At 55.2% G+C, this 19,072-nt stretch overlaps 2 protein-coding genes across 7 annotated transcripts in view; one reads left to right on the top strand and one right to left on the bottom strand.

The window, feature by feature from the left end:
* The window catches only part of Slc6a9 (solute carrier family 6 member 9), a 30,513-nt gene extending 14,586 nt beyond the window's left edge, over positions 1 to 15,927 (top strand). For 3 of the 4 annotated variants that reach the window (XM_010634695.3, XM_010634701.3, XM_010634687.3), the window contains 12 exons: positions 3,023 to 3,179; positions 3,802 to 3,933; positions 4,263 to 4,533; positions 9,869 to 10,001; positions 10,189 to 10,323; positions 10,404 to 10,507; positions 10,849 to 11,086; positions 11,173 to 11,307; positions 11,411 to 11,510; positions 11,586 to 11,686; positions 14,544 to 14,714; positions 14,819 to 15,927. In XM_010634695.3, coding sequence (XP_010632997.1) covers positions 3,023 to 3,179; positions 3,802 to 3,933; positions 4,263 to 4,533; positions 9,869 to 10,001; positions 10,189 to 10,323; positions 10,404 to 10,507; positions 10,849 to 11,086; positions 11,173 to 11,307; positions 11,411 to 11,510; positions 11,586 to 11,686; positions 14,544 to 14,714; positions 14,819 to 15,013 — 1,872 coding nt within the window. In that variant the 3' untranslated portion in view covers positions 15,014 to 15,927. The remainder of the gene's footprint in view (positions 1 to 3,022; positions 3,180 to 3,801; positions 3,934 to 4,262; positions 4,534 to 9,868; positions 10,002 to 10,188; positions 10,324 to 10,403; positions 10,508 to 10,848; positions 11,087 to 11,172; positions 11,308 to 11,410; positions 11,511 to 11,585; positions 11,687 to 14,543; positions 14,715 to 14,818) is intronic. The other variant, XM_019209209.1, reaches the window with a different exon arrangement.
* Positions 15,928 to 16,013: 86 nt separating this feature from the next.
* The window catches only part of Ccdc24 (coiled-coil domain containing 24), a 4,468-nt gene continuing 1,409 nt past the window's right edge, over positions 16,014 to 19,072 (bottom strand). For all 3 annotated transcript variants that reach the window (XM_033767859.1, XM_019209210.2, XM_019209211.2), the window contains 5 exons: positions 18,182 to 18,256; positions 17,322 to 17,376; positions 16,898 to 16,967; positions 16,715 to 16,793; positions 16,014 to 16,631 (listed from right to left, as the gene is read on the bottom strand). In XM_033767859.1, the coding sequence (XP_033623750.1) occupies positions 16,394 to 16,631; positions 16,715 to 16,793; positions 16,898 to 16,967; positions 17,322 to 17,376; positions 18,182 to 18,256 (517 nt within the window). In that variant the 3' untranslated portion in view covers positions 16,014 to 16,393. The remainder of the gene's footprint in view (positions 16,632 to 16,714; positions 16,794 to 16,897; positions 16,968 to 17,321; positions 17,377 to 18,181; positions 18,257 to 19,072) is intronic.

Genomic DNA, 19,072 nt, shown 5'->3' with positions numbered 1-19,072 from the left:
CCAAAAAATCAGGGAACATGAATGATAAAATAGGAAAGATGATACAGGGAGGGTAAAAGTCTATGCAGCATTAAAGAAGGCTTAGCTGCATGGGGAACAAAGGGTCACCAGAGAAGAGCTAGACAAGGAAGATAATTAGGATACCCAACCAGGAATGGTGGCACAACCTATAATCACAGCACTCAGGAGGCTGAGACAGGATTGCCACACATTCTCGGCTGGTCTGAACTACACACATGACCCTGTCTCAACAAAAACAGAAAAAAATGTAAGCTCTAGAAAGGAGCACTTTGGAGATTTTTCCTTCAGTTTGCATGAAGAAAGGTGGGCTTGCTCTATCCTCTACTCAGAGCTAAAACCACTGGCCAAGCCACCTGAATGTAGACCTCAGCAAAATGGAAAGCAAAGCAAGGTTTCCACAAACAGAACATGTTGTGAAAAGATTCAGGGCCTGGGAGACGATGGGCATGACTTCTGCAGGGGACCTGTGCACTCAGCAGACCTCTGGTATGATGAGGAACTTCCTGCCCAAGCCTGGTTGCTGAGCCAGGTGACCAGCCCAGTCACTCACCCTGTTCCAGCCCTCGTCCTGGGGTACAGCCTTCCACCTTGCAGTGTGTATGAGTGAACCCTTTAGCACCCGGCGTAGCAGTGTCCAGCTCATTAGCAGAACAGTGGCTGGCTCTCTAGGACTCAGGCAGGCAACTGCCTGTGGCACGTGGCTTGGGGAATCACCACCCTCTGCTCCGCTTCATACCAGGAAGAGTGAACCTCAAAGATCCAAGTCTGGTCCTTCTGCACTTGGTTGGTGGGCCCAAGGTCTGGCCCTCATGCTGCTGGGCCAGGAGAGAGGCCTTGCACACTGAGCTTGGAGCAGCTGGGTTTCTTCCAGCGACCTTGCCCTCACCCGGAACACGGAGCCATCCTGGACCCTCTGTTGTCCCTTTACAGCTATAATCACTGCCCTGTGATCCCACCCATGGGCTCTACAGCTGCTACAATCCGGCATTGTGCCCCTAAGTAAACAAGCCGGGGACAGAATAGAAGTGTTATTGTAAGGCCAACATATAGGAGCCCTATTTGGCTGATGTTTGTTTGGGAATAGATAATCCACCCCAAGCAGGCCTCAGGCCCTCTGGAAAATAATCCCCTGTCCCTGTGGTATTGCTACATCCAACCCCAGGGAAGGTCCCAGGGGTGGCAGTGTGCTCAGGCAAGATTCTGTAGGGCATACATGTCACAGAGGCCACTCTCAGAGCCACAGGTGCCCCAAGTTTCTTCACAGAGTGGCCTTCTTACCTTTCCCTCCCCTCCCTCTTCGTTCTCCTATACTCCCGTGACCTTGAGAAAATTCCCTTTATAGTTGCATGTAAAATTGTTTGTGTTTTCTTTATTGATGGTTTTCTCTGCCACTAGACTCCTAGCTCTGAATGGTCAAAGCTCTCTGCTTTGTTCCTGGCTGAACTGCCACTGCCCGGCACATAGTAAAGGTCTGTAAATATGACACTGCATGAAAGAATGCAGGCTGCCAGTTTGCTCTGGATGCTCCTTGAAGGGGACGCCCACCCGCTGTGCTGTGTGGACAACGTGATAGTTGGTCTGTCAGGGAAGTGCTGGATCGGGTGTGTGGCGTGGTACCCCACAAAGGTGTTTGTACTGCGGCGCCCATCTCCACGCACTGGGGGTCCATTCCCAGCGAGGCCAATCATGTCTGTCAATGTCTGAGTCGGGCAGCGTTTCAAAGCACCAGGCCACCTTGCTTACTGATTAGGCAACTGCCGTCCTTGAAGGTGTCACTTTCAAGCTGAAGGCTGTGCTGTTGACTCTGAGAGGTTACGCTGCTGTATCCTTGATCCAATGTCCTTTTTGGGACTCCTGTCCCTTTCCTCTTAGGGGCACAGCCCACCTCTGGGAGGCTGTTTCGGCACTCAAGTACTTTCTGTGTGTATTTCTCTGCTGGTGGCCCTCAGGGTCCCTGCGTCTCCTTAGTAAAATTCCTGGATCCCTCAGGCTCTGGCTTGGTTCCTGCTCACTATAGAGGGGCAGGAGTGTGGCCCCAGGAAGGGGCACATTGATACTTATTAAACTCTGAGGCTGGGGCTCCACCTTGGACTGTCCTCATTGAGGCGCTGGGGCAAGCCCCTCATTGACCCCTGTGACCTTCACCTTTGACCTTTGGGCTCCATCTTCTCCATACGTCTTGATTCCTGTCACAGTTCAGAGACCCTTCTCCCTGCCACCCTTCTCTGGAACCATTCCATTTCCCCTAGCAGTGTTTGTTCTCAAAGTCTAGCATGGTGATTACAGCTCTGGCCTCCTCTACCAACTCCTGGCCCAGTACCCCAAGTCATGGCCCAGGTCAGCTTCTCCAGGGCCCCCTGTCTAGTCATGGGCAATACAGAGGCTCCACTGGGCTCTCCTCCTGAGTCCCACAGTGCCTTCCCCAGGTCTAACCCAGCTCAGCTGCTCACCCATCCTGTCCCCCTGGTGCTGCTGACCCTGTGCCCCCAGGAAGACGCCTTCAGCTGGAGGAAGGGTATAGCCACTGCTTGCCCATGGGCAGCGTGCTCAGCCTGGCGATGTGGTAGGTGGCGGGGGGGGGGCTGCCTGGACACAGGCCCCTTTGTACCCAGCCTGACTTGGCTGCTTGGTATGAGGCTCAGCTGCTCCTAGATCCTTACCCTGAGGGGAGAGGGGCAATTTTAGAGGCACTGGGGGCTCTCAGCTCTAGCTCCCTCTCCAGTGTTCCCACCCCAGATGTTGGCAGCAGCTCCTCAGGTGGGCTGGTGCACCTGGCACTGCATGCTGGGGGCCAGTGTAGGAGGCTCTGCTTGGCACCCTCTGGCAGCTGCTCTTCCCTTCTCCCCTCTTCTGCCAGACCTTCCTGCAGCTCCTGCCAGCAGAGGGCAAGCCCCAGGAGGGGGACTTGGAGGGTCCACAGTGTCCCTGCTGGGGAGGCTCAGAGGGTCAGACACTGAACACAAATGCCATGCTGATGGTAGCTTCTCTCCTGTCCCTACAGAATGGTGCTGTGCCCAGCGAGGCCACCAAGAGGGACCAGAACCTCACACGGGGCAACTGGGGCAACCAGATCGAGTTTGTACTGACGAGCGTGGGCTATGCCGTGGGCCTGGGCAATGTCTGGCGCTTTCCATACCTCTGCTATCGCAACGGGGGAGGTACCCAGTGGGCACAGGGCAGGGACCACCCGCTTGAGTAGAGCCCACCCATCAGGTCCTGTGACACCCTCTCCCTGGCACAGCCCCTACTGCAGACAGAGGCTGGCCTCTGGCCCTGGTCTTCCTCACCCCCATGGCTGGCTTAGGCACCTTTGCCTAGGGTGGAGACAGACCTCCTGCCCCACTTTGGCAGTCTGCTGTTTGGGCCTGTCCCAGCCGGCCTGCTTCCATGGTGTGAGGAGAGATGGAAAAAGCACCCTAACTCCCCACCATCCTCCCGTGTTATCTCCCCATCTTTTAACAGCCTCATCCCAAAATAGTTCCGTGGTATTTAATGATCCCAGTGACTTATGTTTATGAAATTAATTGGTTAAATCATCAGCTCTCACCCCAACATGACAGCTCTGGGGCTGGATTTGACTCAGAGCAGACTTCCTGAGAGCCCCTGTCAAGTTCAAAGACAGATCAAGAGTTGCGTGCCTCAGACCCAGGCTCCGCTCAGTGCCGTCACAGCCTGATCCCAGCCCTCCCCCATCACGAAGGTTTTGCCATTGGGTTCTCAACAGGAGTCCAGGGCGGGGTTCCCCATGCCCGCCCTGAGCCAGGCCTCTCCCTCTGCCAGGAGCCTTCATGTTCCCCTACTTCATCATGCTGATATTCTGCGGGATCCCTCTCTTCTTCATGGAGCTCTCCTTCGGCCAGTTTGCAAGCCAGGGCTGCCTGGGGGTCTGGAAGATCAGTCCCATGTTCAAAGGTGAGGCTAGGAGGGACACACACACACACACAGACACACACACACATCTGTACAAACACTGTCGTCCCTGTGGAGCCTCGATACTGAGCCCCACATCAATGGACCCATGCCGGAATCCATGTTTACTTGGCCTCACACTCCTGCCAGGTGTGTACACAAAACTCCATTACCCCTCTTTGCCCCTGTCAAGGCCTTGACCTGTCCTCCCTGTGGCCTCCCATCAAAGCCTGCTCCATGGGCCTTAGAAATTGTGGACCCCACCTCCTTCTACCACATGTGTGAAGCTCCTCCCCCGCACTGCTGACAGCTGCCCCTTCTTTCTCCCCCAGGCGTGGGCTATGGCATGATGGTGGTGTCCACATACATCGGCATCTATTACAATGTGGTCATCTCCATCGCCTTCTACTACTTCTTCTCCTCCATGACGCCTGTGCTGCCCTGGGCCTACTGTAATAACCCCTGGAACACGCCTGACTGTGTCGGGGTGCTGGATGCCTCCAACCTCACCAATGGCTCCCAGCCTGATGCCCTGCCCAGCAACCTCTCCCACCTGCTCACCCACACCCTGCAGAGGACCAGCCCCAGCGAGGAGTACTGGAGGTGAGGCCCCGGCTGGACCCAGGCCAGGGGGACCTGGTGGCAGCCTTCAGCCTTCCCTCTCCTCGTCAGGCTCAGAGATGCAGGCCAGATTGGGTGCCCACTGCGCCTTCACACCTCAGATAGGTGCAGAGGGGGCACAGTAGATAGAGAATCATGGGAAAAGAGGCTGGCATATGCAGAATCTCAATTGAGTAGCAGTGAGGGAGGGCTCCAGAAATCTGGCAAGTCTTCAGAGGAGACTCAGGGTGAAGGGGTGCATGCTGGTAAGAAGAAAGCATGTGCAAAGTCCCTGGGTTCTAGATAAGCAGAGGCTGGTCCTAATGCTGAGGGAGCCTACTTGATTGCCGAGTCTTAACAGATGTGGGGCAACCTCACAAGCCTTGAGGTAGCCTCAGAGTGGTCACCAGTTTAGGCATAATACTTCAGAGCAAAACGAGCCATGGGAGTTCACTAAGCCAGGGGTGCCATGATCAAGACAGTCTGGCACAATACATTCAGTGGTGCCAAAGAGACTGGAATTTGGGGGCCAGCTGAAAAGAAGCTGCTGCTGGTAGGGTTCTGGAGCCCTTCATGCCAGTGTGTGGGTAGAGGGCACAGCAGGACATCCTAAAGGGTATTCCTCATGTCCTGCTGGGCCCTGGGCCCAGGGCTGCAGGGCAGGTGATCAGGCCTCCTTCGTGCATTCCACAAACATCCAGGCAGCTGTTCCACCAGGCTGTAGCCCAGGCTGGTGTGAACATTCAGGCCCCTGCCATGTGGAGTTCACAGTCCAGTGGGGAGACAGGCAGCTAATCATGTTAGGGGCAGGTGCCTTGGTACAGACGTGTGCAGGTCGGGCACCAAGGGGGAAGGGGTTAGATCTAAGGGACGGGGCAAGAGGTGGTCAGGACTACCCATAAAAGGGAAAGAAGGCAATAAAAGGGTTGGGAGAGATGAGCAGGCAAGCAGAGGCCAGAAGGAAGCAAACTGAAGCTGGGGTTGGAGACAAATGAGACATTAAGGAGGCAAGAGGCCATCAGGTATCATACAGTCCAGGCTTCTAAGCCAGGGTGAAGGTTGGGGCTTTCTCAGATGTGATAGAGAGCCATAGGTGAGAGGTACGAGCCTCTCGGGGAACTGGGGTTGCAGCAGGTCCCCTGAGTGCTCAATCCTGGAAGGACCAGCTTCCCTGGGGCAGCCTCTGGGCTATAGACTCTCAGAGTCAGGAAGTTATGGTCACTGCCTCAGGACTCCCAGGGTGGAGAGTAGTGCTTTTGCCTCTGGGTAAGGAAAAGGCAGGTTCATTCAGTCACTGGACAGTTCATTTCAGAGAGGAGACAGCGGGGAGGGAGACACACACAGTCACGGCCTTCCTGGAGCTCACATCCAATGGGAGAAGCAAGCACATAATTGCCCAGTTAGGTGTCTTACTCCATGGGAGACATGGTGCAGATGGGCAGCGTGATCTAGACCAAGGATGATGCCCACCCTGCTGCCCCCCCCCACCGGATGTTCCAGGAGTACCTATCCCAGGAGCTGTCTATCCCAGGTGCTCCTACAAAGCTCTGGAGATTTTGTCTGGTAAAACCAAGGAGAATAGTGCTCAGAGAGGTCCAGTGGATGGCCAGCTGAGCTCTGCTCCCCAGCTAGGGCGGTACCATGCCTGCCTGACTCAGGAGCTCTGTCCCAGGCCTGGCTGCTTCCAGGCAGTGCAGCTCCCTGCTTCCCCCTCCTGGAAAGTTTTGGGAAATGCCTGGTACTGCACAGGTATCCTTAGTCCACTAAGGTAGGATGTCATTTAAAATTAACTAAAGAATTAATGCTGTACTGGGGATTGAACTAAGCTACACCCCCAGCCTTTTATATTTTTTATTTTAGGTAGGATCTCTAAGTGGCTGGGCTCAGATTTGTGATGCTCTTGCCTCAGTTTCCCAGAGTGCTAGGGATACAGGCACCACCATGCCCAGCTGTCCCGATGCTCTTTGAGCTCCACAACAACCCTGTTGGGCAGCTTGTGCAGCTTTTTTTTTTTTTTCCTGGTACGAGGGATTGAACTTGGGACCTTGCGCTTGTGAGGCAGGCAGCGGCACCACTGAGCTAAATCCCCAGCCTCGTGCAGATATTTTAAAGTTACCATTTTATCAATGAGGAAAGCAGGCCAAAGCGGGGGAAGAGATGCCTCTAAAGTGAGAGAAGCCCAAGGGCAGGTTTCTGGCCCACGCATTCCTCTCGTTTGCCCTTTCTCACTCCCAGCTTTCCTCTCACTCGCCCCTTCCTCAGTCTTGCTTTATGGCCATCTAAGCTGGTCTGAGTCCTGCTACCAGGCCTCACACTCGTGACCAGGCTGTCCCAGCTTCGTGGCCTCTGGGGCCCCCAGTACCTGACACCCAGTGAACCCCGATCTCTGTCCCCCGTCCCAGCACCCCTGGCAGCTCCAGAGTCACTGCTGCCTCTCAAATCCTGGCTGCGCCACTTGCCCTCTGTGTGGCCCTGGCAGGTCACCAAGCCTCTCTAGAGTCGGGGTTGTTTCTCCCTGAAGCAGAGCAGTTAGGATTCCTGCCTCATTGCTATACAGGTGAAATGAGAGGGTGCAGCACAAATCACCGGGCACAGTGCCAGGTGCCACGCGAGCCTGATTGCAGCCGTCGCTGGACTCGCAAAGGAATAGATTAGGGTACCCCAGCCTGGAATCGTTTGCTATCTGACTGGAGAAAGAAGATCGATAAATATGGAGGGAAAAGCAAGGTGGAATAATTCCAGAGAGGTCATGGAGCAAGAGCCAATTTGTAAATATGTTGGGTTTCAAAGTTCTTAGTTAAGTGATCTCCAGAGCACATAGTCCAAAACAAAACAAAAAAACTAAATATGGTTTTATATATATAATAAATATATCTGAAATAAAGCTAGAATTCATCTTTTGGTTTCTAAGCTAGCTAGTCTTCTAAACTTTAATTCCTAGTACTTTAATGCTGTGCTCCTGCAATTAAAAACAAACAAACAAAACTTAAATAATACCAGTTTAGCATGCATAATTAGAATTATAAAGTCCTTTAAACAAGAAATGGCTTCTCCACTTGAATACTGGTGCTGAGGAAAAGCGCCTCGCAGCAGTAGCAGTAGTAGGACCCATAGCTGTTCTGAAGGGCAGTTTCCCAGCACTGATGTGCTCAGATAGGAGCCCCGGGTGGGCAGGGCCTGGATGCCCGGAGCCCCCAGCCCAGCTGCCTGAAAGTATATTTTTCTGTGTGTGCCACGAAGGAAAAAAGACAGGAATGCACTCCTGAGGAGCACCAAGAGCTCCAGCTGTCCCTCTGCTCTTGAATTCTGTCCTGTCTGTGTCTGTTGGTTGCCAGTCCTCTGAGAGGCTGGAGAAAGTCATGCCAAGGCCTGCGGACGGAAGGGGAGAGTGTGGGCAGGTTACGCTGTCATGGTAGCCAAGGAGGAAGATGGGAGGTTAGGGGAGGCAGGCAGGCTAAGCAAACACCAAATCCCAGCACTGCAGCATCATCCCACGAGCGAGCACCCAGAGTGACGTCCCACCCCAACATACCTAAGCTGTTCCCAGGAGATGTGAGAAACAATGTGGGTAGGAGGACAGCTTCTGAGCAGGCCACACTGAGAGGTCCTGGTGTCCAGAGGGAAAGAAGCAAACCTTTATCTAAGAAGCAAACATTTATCTAAAAATTATTCTCGGGCTGGTGTTTTCATCCCCATTTTACAGATGAAGAGGCTGAGGCTCAAGAGCTTCTTCCTGGCTCCTCACTGCCAACCTAGACAACTTCAGCAATCACACTGGTTGCCAGCCAGCATCTCCCTTTCTCCTCCCCAGTCTCTAATCACATTGCTCTTTCTTTCAAGACCAAGGACTTAACTGAGCGTCTCTTTGGGCCAGGCACTGGGATCACAGCAGTGGGCAAACGGGGCAAGCTGCTGTTCCATAGGAGACAGATGATCAAAAACAAACAGTGAAGTGCACAGGATGACAGGACAGTGTGCTGTGGAAAACACAGAGAAGGGGTGTGAAGTGCTGGGTGGTTGGAGCTGTACTGGAAGCAGGGTGGTCAGAGAACCTCCTACCTCTGAGAGAGGACACCTGAGCGAAGACCTGAAAGAGGTAAAGGGGAGAGTCCAGCTGTGTAAAGTGCAGGGCCCAGTGAAAAATGAAAACATGAGACACCCGTTCGGATGTGGGACAGATGGCAAGATGGCAACTGCAGAGCATTAAACCAAGCACAAGGCCTTCAAGGCCCGAGGCCCTGTGTGATTGCACAGGTCACAGACCTACATGTGCATGTGGGTATCTCAAGAAAGAGTATGGCAGACAGGCGGCAGCATGTGCAGCGGCCCTGAGCTATGTAGGAGACACCTGGCTTGTTACGGAACAAGAGGGCACTGCAGCAGGAGCGGTGAGCAGGGTGAGAACAAAGGAAGAGGTAGTCCGAGGCAGCAGGGCGGAACGATACTTCCTGTTAGGACCTGTAGCCACTGCAAGACCTCTGTCTTCCTGTAGGGGGAGATGGAAGCAGAAAACCCCTTTAGAGTCTCCCACTGCTCTCAGGACAAATCTAAATTCTCAGGCTCGATTTCACAGCGCCTCACGATCAGGCCCCTTCCTGTCCCTTGCCTTTCTTCCCAATACTGTTTCCACTCAGCTTTATCGAGCTTCCCAGCAAACCCAGGCTGGGGTGCCAGCTCCAGATCCGCCACCCCGGCACATGCTGTTCCCTCAGCCTGGCACACCCTTCTCGTCCTCCTCACTCCTCCTCTCCTCACACTGTAGCTCTGCTTGCCTCTTCTGGGAAACCTACCTGCCCGTTCCCCTGGGAAGAGACACCCCTGGGGCACCCTGCGCCTTGCCCTGTCCTCGCCCTCACCCACCACCTCGAGCAGACCCACTTGCTTTCCTCCACCTTCTTCCCTGAGTGCCTGGAAGATGCCTTCTTCGGGTCTGGGTGCCCAGCACCTAGCCAGGGCCTGGCACATAAATGTCCAGTTGGTCAAGAGAGCACAGTGGATGGGCCATAGGCTGCCAGATGGAACCAACTCATGTGGGTGGAATGCTCTCAGAAAGCTTCCTGGGAGAGGCAACTCCAGAGGGAAGGACAAGGGGGCCTGCACAGGGCCTGGAGACCTCCATGATGGAGGGCAGGAGACTGGCCTGGCCCAGGGCGTGGCCTTTGCGGCCCCAGGAGAGGCTGCAGGCCAAGGGGTCTGGACTGGCCAGGGCCCCCAAAGTGGCTCCCATTTCACAGGAGCTGGGTGCTGAGCCCCGATGATGGGAGGGCACAGTCAGTGGGCCTTGGGCTTGGTTTCTGGACAGTGGAGTCCGCCCTGTACAACAGTGCCCCTTCCGCAGGTTCTATGTGCTGAAGCTATCGGACGACATCGGGAACTTCGGGGAAGTGCGGCCGCCCCTCCTCGGCTGCCTTGGTGTCTCCTGGGTGGTCGTCTTCCTCTGCCTCATCCGAGGGGTCAAGTCTTCAGGGAAAGCAAGTACCCTTCCCCAGGCAGGGTCTCCCCACCCTGAAAGACCCTGCCTCCACTGCTGCCTTTTGGGGACACTGAGGAGGGTCATAAAGCACCAAGGGAGGGGAAAAGGGACCAAAGGACTGAGGCCAGGGAGATGGGGCTGGGGCCGGCGAGCCACAGGCATCCATGGAGCTGTCCTGCCCGCAGGTGGTGTACTTCACGGCCACGTTCCCCTATGTGGTGCTGACCATTCTGTTTGTCCGCGGAGTGACCCTGGAAGGATCCTTCACAGGCATCATGTACTACCTGACCCCACAGTGGGACAAGATCCTGCAGGCCAAGGTGGGCTTTGCAGGGAGCCTGGGGGGCCCCAGCAGGGCTGCCCCTCACCGCAGCACCTCACTGATCCACCCTCCATGCAGGTGTGGGGGGACGCCGCCTCCCAGATCTTCTACTCGCTGGGCTGCGCCTGGGGTGGCCTCATCACCATGGCTTCCTACAACAAGTTCCACAACAACTGTTACCGGTGAGAAGGCCTGGCCAGACCTGCAGCTGCTCGTTTCCTGCCCTCTGTGCAGCCTGAGCCTGGCTCCCCACACCTGCCAGGCTCCAGGGAAGCCTCCTGCCTACCAGGTCCTCCTCTTCTGCTCATGAGAATAGGGAGAGAAGCTTTGGCCAGAGAGATTGGAGGAGTGGGGACAATAATGTCTCAAGTCCTATGAGGACTTGAGAGCACCAGACTCACTTGAAAAGGATTTGGAGGCACCTTTGTTCCTAGAACTTTGCCTATCTCCATGTCTTTCTCTTGGCCCAAATCAGGGAGAAGGAAGGCAGCTAGGCCTCCTGAGCCGTTTTCTTCCCCTTCAGGGACAGCGTCATCATCAGCATCACCAACTGTGCCACCAGCGTCTATGCTGGCTTTGTCATCTTCTCCATCCTCGGCTTCATGGCTAAGCACCTGGGTGTGGATGTATCCCGCGTGGCAGACCACGGCCCTGGCCTGGCCTTCGTGGCTTACCCGGAGGCCCTCACACTGCTGCCCATCTCCCCTCTGTGGTCCCTGCTCTTCTTCTTTATGCTCATCTTGCTGGGGCTGGGCACTCAGGTATGAGGTGTGGGCCAGGCTCGGAGCTTTGGGGAGGGAGGATGGGGTAGAAGTCAGCCCCTCGCTCTGATGGCTGTGCCTTGCAGTTCTGTCTCCTAGAGACACTGGTCACAGCCATTGTGGATGAGGTGGGGAATGAGTGGATCCTGCGGAAAAAGACCTATGTGACCTTGGCCGTGGCTGTAGCTGGCTTCCTGCTGGGCATCCCCCTGACCACCCAGGTGAGAAGCCATGGGAGAAAGGCTGGGCTGCAGTTGCAGGGTCCATGGGAAGGGTGGGGAGCCTGGGCCCTGCACCACTGGCTCAGCTGCCACTGGCCCACAGGCAGGCATGTACTGGCTGCTGCTCATGGACAACTATGCAGCCAGCTTCTCCTTGGTGATCATCTCCTGCATCATGTGTGTGTCCATCATGTACATCTATGGTAAGTGCCCGTGCGGGTCCTAGTCCCTGGCTGGCCCACCTGTCCTGCTGGGCCTGCTGACCCCATTCTCTCCAGGGCACAAGAACTACTTCCAGGACATCCAGATGATGCTGGGGTTCCCACCGCCCCTCTTCTTCCAGATCTGCTGGCGTTTTATCTCTCCAGCCATCATCTTTGTAAGTTCTCTCAAGGCCCTCCTGCCCCCTGCTGCCCCAGAGCCCAGTGTTTTTCTCTTGGGAACAGCAGAGGGCAAGCAGGAACCCATCTGCCTGGCCAGAACGCCACACCCACAAACCCAGCCAGCCTTCCAGCAGGGTGGGAGGAAGGTTCCATAAATCAGATAGGCCTGTGCCACGCAGAGCAACCAACCAGGCACTGGTGACGGGTTAGGAGAAGAATGCTGAGCCCTGAATTTGACTGAAGACATTGCCCAGAGAGGGACAGGGGCTGCCAGCAACTCCAACTCCAGTAAGTCAGCCCACCTTCCCGGCAGTCCTGCTCAGCTTACCTAGGGCCTCAGGAGTCACTAATGCTGGTGTCATTGTCCTCAGTGCTTTTTTCCCAATCCCTCCTAGAGGGGGTGCTCATGGAGCAGGCTGTGCGTGAGAATGAACATGTGCATGTGAATGTAGGAAATAGTGTTCCAGAAGCAGCACCGGGACCTGTAGACTCAAGGTTAGGAAGGTCGCGCAGGCAGCTTCCAAAGGCAGTGAGCTGGCTGGGGAGAGGGAGTCCCCCATTTCCACGAAGGAAACCCCCATCAGAGAGCTGAGTGGTGGGAGGACACCAACCCCACCCCACCTCACCCCTGCAAGGCACTCGCTGCACATTGTTCACTTATTAACTCATGTAACACAACTCTCCAGGCCAGCAGTTTTCCCTAGTTTACAGATAAAGAAACTATGACACAGGGATGCTAAGTAATGCCTTGGGTCACACAGCTAATAAGAAGAACCATAATGTGGAACGAGTGGCCCAATCTGGAGCCTGCCTGCTGTGCAGGTGGGACATGGACGCCATGCTGTAGTAAGGAGGAATGGCCCGTGGGCTAACATCTGTCTCATTTATGTCTTCTGTTCCAAGTGGGAAGCCAGGGTTAGAGGCGGGTTGACTGTGTGAAGGTAACTACACAGAGAACAGGCAGGGCTACCCCGAGTGACACTCAGAGGGGTCACCCGCTGACAAGAGTGGTGTCCCAAGTCAACCCCATGATTCTCTACTCCTTGAGAGAGCTTGGCACGGGATTCTACTGTGGATCACATTGCTGAAGAGAGCTGAGGCCTCCATCACATGGGGATGGGAGGTTCCTAAGCCTGGCACAGGCACTGGCTCTGGCCACTGACCCAGCTCTGAAACAGGAGGAGCCGAAGTCTCCCATCAGGCACAGGAGGCCAGGGAGGCCAGGCATCGAACCAGCATTGAGCTTGGTGTGGGTATGGCAGAGGCTCAGGCCCAGGCCCCGCTTGAGGTCAGTTCAGACTCCCAGGACTCAGATTGGACTCCTGCCCTAGACAGACCTGTGGGCACCTGCCAGGGTACGAGGCAGGAAGGAGCTAGACACTAGGAGGGCCTTTTGGGGCAGCTGTGGCCTGGGCCTGGTGTCTCCTTGAGCCTGGGCAGGGACCTTCATATGCCCAGAGAGCCCAGCAATAGTTAGCTTAAAGCCAGGATCGCAGGCTCCATGGACACATCTGTTTCCAGGCTGGCATTCGCTCTTTGGGGGCTTTATTTCTGAAAAGCTCTTTCTGACAAGCTGTATCATCCTGTGAGCTCAGTCAAGAGATTTGTATACACGTACATCAGGCTCTAGTTTCATTAAGGAAACTTCTTTTGTCATTATTATTTTTGTTTTCTGTTTGTTTGTTGAGACAGGGTCTTGCTATGTTGTTCAGACTGGCCTTAAACTCATATCATCTAGGCTGGTCTCAAACTTGTGGCAGTCCTCCTGCCTCAGCCTCCCAAGTGCTGGGATTACAGGTGTGGGCCACCACATCTGGCTCAAGGAAACTTCTTGTTTGCAGTATCCCAGTAGGACCTCTCAGACAGGATGTGGGTCTTGCACTTTAGAATTTGGTCACAAGGATGGCCAGAAGCTCTAACCTGAGCTCCAAGGTACAGGAGGATGATGCGGAGCCCTGCTGGCAGGCTAAAGCACCCTACTTGCCACCTACCCAAGTCGCTGCTCCTTTTAGTATCTTGTGTTGCTGCAGCCACAGACTTCACTTCCTGTCACACCCATCTCTTTCCAGAGAGGCTCTCTGGTGCATCTGCAGTCCAAAGCTTCCCATTTCTAGACTGAGTGTCACTGCCTCCACAGCCCACAGGGAGGCACGGCTTCCTCCCGCCCCCACCCCTCCATTTCTCAGAATCAGTTCGACTCACCAGGTGGGTCTGTGCCAGGCACTGTGCGGGGCAAAAGACCCAGAATTGATGCCATCCCCAGAGCTCCCAAGTCTATGAGAAACACAAAACAGGAACTGAGGGAAGCAGATGGAAAAGGCCATGGATGGGTCCTTTGGGAGATGGAAGTCTGGACAGGCTTCCTCAAGATGGTGTTGGTTCAGGGTCTGCTGGAGGGAGATATGGAGGGCGATTCCCCAAAGTAAGGGAGAGAGGGAGGGAAGGGATGGTCTGACTGAGCCACTGAGCCAGGGGTAATATGGCCAGCAAGATATGCTGAGGTCATGTTGCCAGAAGGTGGTCTGGGACTGAGGGTTTGGCTTTACCTTAGTAGGCAGTATGGCACCATTTGAGTCTGGGACTGACTTCCAAAGGTGGCAACATCTGGAATATTCTCTGGCCAGTGTAGGACTATGGCAGATACTCCCGTCCCATGGCGCCTGCCCACCATGATTTGGGCCCCTGGTTCCACCTGCTTCTACTGCAGGTGTTGTCAGTTGCCAGCACCCTGCCCCAAATGCCTCTCTTTCTAGCTTGGGAACCTGGAGAGGAGTGGAAGCTGGAGGGAAAAGGGCTGGGGTCTGAGAGGGGCTCTGGGCTGGCCTCATCCCCACTCCCTCCCCACTCCTGCAGTTCATTCTCATCTTCACGGTGATCCAGTACAAGCCGACCACCTACAACCAGTACCAGTACCCAGGCTGGGCCGTGGCCATCGGCTTCCTCATGGCCTTGTCCTCTGTCATCTGCATCCCGCTCTATGCCCTGTTCAAACTCTGCCGCACAGATGGGGACACTCTCCTCCAGGTGAGGGCTGGAAGCAGGTTGGGCATCCAGGCAAAATGAAGGGTGGAGCAGATGGGCCTCAGGGCTCCCTTCTGATTCACAGCACCTACTTCTCTCTCATGCAGCGTTTGAAAAATGCCACAAAGCCAAGCAGAGACTGGGGCCCTGCCCTCCTGGAGCACCGGACTGGGTGCTACGCCCCCACCATAGCCCCTTCCCCTGAAGATGGCTTTGAAGTCCAGCCACTGCACCCAGACAAGGCCCAGATCCCCATGGTGGGCAGTAATGGCTCCAGCTGCCTCCAGGACTCCCGGATATGAGTGCAGCTGCCAGGGGAGTGGCCCTACCCCATTCCATGCTCCTGCCACAGAGACCAGGGAGGCAGTGGACAGGTGTTATTGCCTGCCCTCTGTCACACCCCAGCCAGGATGGCTGCTGTCACCTTGGCCACCACTGCTAGTGCAGTCATTTGTGCTCGTGTCCCCAATGTTTACATGTCCTTTGGATGCCAAGACAGCAGCTGGGGGCGGTGAGGCAGTGGGAGGATTGCTGCAGCGGCCAAAGCACTTCTGAGGGGTCTTGGGCCAGGTCCCAAGAAATCTACCAGGCTTTACATGGCCTCTGATACCCTCGAACTCTGCCCCAAGCTGAGGTTCTGGGTTGACCCACACACACACACACCTGTTCTTTCCTTGGGCCTCCAACCTCATGACCAGTGTTCCTGACCCTGAACAGATCCCAGCCTCCATCTGCCCAGGAAAGTCTGGATCTTCCTGCCTGAGGCAGGGTGAGGGTCTGGGGGCTGACAGTGTTACTTGTCAAGCTGTCCCACCAAGCCCTGTTTATCTGTGTGATTATTTTTGTAAAAATTGTATTATCTGTGGTTGCCAGCTCTCCCCCGGCCTCGGGTCCGATCTGTCTTCCAGGCCTGCTTACACCTCACTTGGCTGCCCCAGGGTCTCTGCCCCTCATTCCAGCCCTGGCTGTCAGGCCCAGCCAGCAGAGGCTGTGACCCAGCAGCCTGCCCAAAGCACTTGTTTCTGGAGGGCAGGGGTGGAGGCTGCTCAGCAGGAGGTTTGAGCCAATAGCTCTGGGGAAGGGGACCTGGCAGGATACCCTGTGCCCTCCCTCCACCAGGCTAAAGGCCCAGTCTTCCCAGATGCGCTCCCCTTATTCATGTGCCAAATGGCCCCAGGCCTTGTGACCCAACCCCTCCCCAGAGCCAGATTGGGATTTGTCTCCCAATCCCTGCAGTCTGTCTGTCCTCTGTGCCCTCTGTGCAGTGACGGCACTGGCCAAGCCACCTCTAATCCTCTGTAGCAATAATGGTGCGCCACCCGCCCTGCCCATCCATGCACCACTAGGATTTTAAAGTCCATAGATTTTAATGAAATTTCTATTCCTGTCTGAGCTGCTGCTGTGCTTTGTTGGGGTCCCCTGGGGGACAAAAGTCAGGGCTGGGATGAGACCTCTGTTGGCCAAGCCTTTGTGGTGACCTTGGAGGAGAAAGGCTGAAGGCTTTGACTGTTCGGCCACTCAGCCCTAGATACCAGGGACAGGCAAGCGGGGCAAGGACCAAACATACAAACAGCCTTCAGGTTCTGATGAAAGCTCCTGCAAGACTAGACCTGAAGCTGGCAGGGCCATGGCAGCTGAGAGGTGGCAGCAGCAGATGGGGCAAGTTCCAGCAGAAGCCTACTTCAGGTTGAGGCCTGGGGCACAGCACTGGACACAGGTGTGGAAGCTGGCTCTTCCCTACGGCTGCACCAAAGCTGCCGCCCCCACCTGTGGGTGGTGGCCCAGCCTCGAGACTGGGGACACTGCTCCAAAGGAGGTGTAGGAAGGTAGCCTTGGGGAAGCCAGGCCCAAGTTCCAGCAGCTCCTCGGAAGCAAGGACTGGGTCTAAGGCCCCGAAAGGAGGCCCCCAAGGGCTGTTGCCTGGACAGGAAGAAGTAATCGTGAGGGGGCCATGGCCTGACCCTTCAGGCCACCCCATCCATTGGCTACCTGTTTTGCTCTACCTCTGTTTGGCAGAGATGCAGGAAGGTGCCAGAGAGGCCTGCAGCTCCTGTTCCATGGCCTTCTTTTGCTCCTTGAGCTCTAAGGGAGGGCACAGTTGAGACGGTGTCCAACCCTTCCAGCATGTGCCCCATGTGGGGTGGGGGCAGGAGCCAGGTGCTCTGTGGCCTGCTTAGGGTCCTCACCGGCCAGGGTGGGCTCTGGGGCTGCCTTGGAGGACTGGTGAGCCTGTGTATGCTCCACTTCCAGGCAGTGCTGCAGCGAGAGATGGGTCAGTGGCCCAGGAAGCAGTCCACGCGGCCCCTCAGCCCAGCCCCCCTGAGAGCACCCCCGAGGGAACACCAGTCCAGCTGAAAACTACGTTTGCCAATGCTGTTGGCCTCGCACCTGGATTCAAGTAAGGGAAGGGGGAAAGGACTTGGTGCAATAGGGCAGGTTAATGTAAAACCGCTGAGCGTGGGCTTCTGGGATTTCACAAACACACTACACAAGCGTGCAACACATGGAAAGGGAACATAGGACTCACAACCTTGACGTGCACATATATACCCAGAGACACAGATCTTTCATGGTCTCAGAGGGAGAAGGCAGGCGGAGGGCTGCACTCACCTGCAGGGTGGAGATCTCCCTCTCCAAGGTGTGACACTCCTCCTCCAGGCGGTCCCTGGGGTATAAGGAAGCAGAAGCACCACAGCCAGAACCAGCACCACAGGCCCCAGTCAGCTGAACCTACCATTCAGTCTCCACACCTCCAGCTTCCCCAGGCTCCCTACAACCCCTCCTTTCTTGGCCGGCACTGCCCTCTGCTGCTTGGCTGCTGCTCCAGCTCAGAGTTCAGGCCTCCTGCCATCTCCTTCTGGGCAAAATATGTCCTCTTGCCCACTCCAGCAGGCACCATCTTCTATACTGTTGCAGGGGCTGGCGACTCCTGCCAAATCACAGCCCTTCCCCTGCTTCCTGTGGCTCCCTCCAGCATCAGGTTAAAAATTCTAGGGCCCTGGGCTGGGATTTAGCTCAGTGATTCCACCGCCTGCTCCGCAAGGGCAAGGTCCCAAGTTCAATCCCCAGTACGAAACCAAAGAAAAAAAATCTAGGCCCCAAGCTGGGCATGATGGCACACGCCCAGAGGCTGAACGTGATTGTAAATTCTAGCCAATCCGGTCAATTTAGCGACACCCTGTCTCAAACTAAAATATAAAAAAAGGCTGGGGATGTATCTCAGTGTAAAGGCCCTCGGTTCAACCCCTAGAATGGTTAAAAAACAAACAAATAAAAACCTAGGACCCTGATACCCCCACCACCACATTTGACTACATCCTGGCAGCAGCCCCCAGCTCTGCAGGAACCCCCTCTCCACACATGGGTCTCCCCTCCCCAGCATGCTGCCTCCCTTTCTCAGTCAGTACCAGCCCCTCAGCATCCAGCCCGGTCTCCCCACTGGCACACACTCAAGTGCCCCTGGGCCTCACCTCAGGTGCCCAGCAACTTGGTCAATGTTGGACACACTCAGCTGGTCCTTGATGACCCTGAGGCCCCTGTGACTGCTGCTGGCAGAGGAAATCAACATCACTCTCCTGGTGTTGCTCACCTCAGGCCTCCAGCACACAGATGCCACTTGAAATTTTGTGTCTTTTTCCACAAAGGCAACAAAATACAATGCAAACAGTGGGAGTTCTGGGTTGGAACTAGGCTCTGCTGCCCTTCACTGAGTGTGACCTTGGACAGATTGCTCTTTCTGAGCTTCAGTTTTTCTCAACTACAAAATGGGGTTGTCACCCAGCTTTATCCAGTGGTATAAAGACTGGAAGACGCTGCTGCCAACCACTTATGGACACGCTCTTGTGCGTTTATGTCATTCAGCCCCCACCTGTCTGCTTCTCTCTCCCCTCAGCTTTCCCTGCCTTTTCAGCACACCCTTTGCTTCTGTTTTCCTTCCGTCCTCTCTTTTCCCGAAAAGCCCTTCTCTCTTTCATCTGCCTGAAAAACTGCTCCTCATACTTCAAGACCCAAATTAAACCATTCTTTCCAGAAAACCTTGCCTTGCTGCCTCCAGGCTGGGCACACGTCTGTCTCCTTGAGGGATTCTGCAGCCTTCATATGCAGATCCCTATCACAAGTGTCCCGGGCCTAGTGTGTTGGCCACACCTGTAATCCCAGCACTCTGAGAGGCTGAGGCAGGAGGATAACTGCGAGTTTGAGGGCCTGGGTTACACAGTGAGTTCAAGACCGGAACTACACAGCAAGATCTTGACTCAAAACACAAGCATTGAGCCAGGAATTTAGCTCAGTGGCACCACACCTGCCTCAGGAGTGTAATCCTGAGTTCAATCCCGCCCTACCAAAAAAAAAAAAAAAAAAAA

This window comes from Fukomys damarensis, unplaced genomic scaffold (genome assembly GCF_012274545.1).
Source record: "Fukomys damarensis isolate Sample0158 unplaced genomic scaffold, DMR_v1.0_HiC HiC_scaffold_23, whole genome shotgun sequence".
NCBI classification, from domain to species: Eukaryota; Metazoa; Chordata; class Mammalia; order Rodentia; family Bathyergidae; genus Fukomys; species Fukomys damarensis.
The sequence above is the reverse complement of the archived record's forward strand: the minus strand, read 5'-3'. Positions and strand labels throughout refer to the sequence as shown.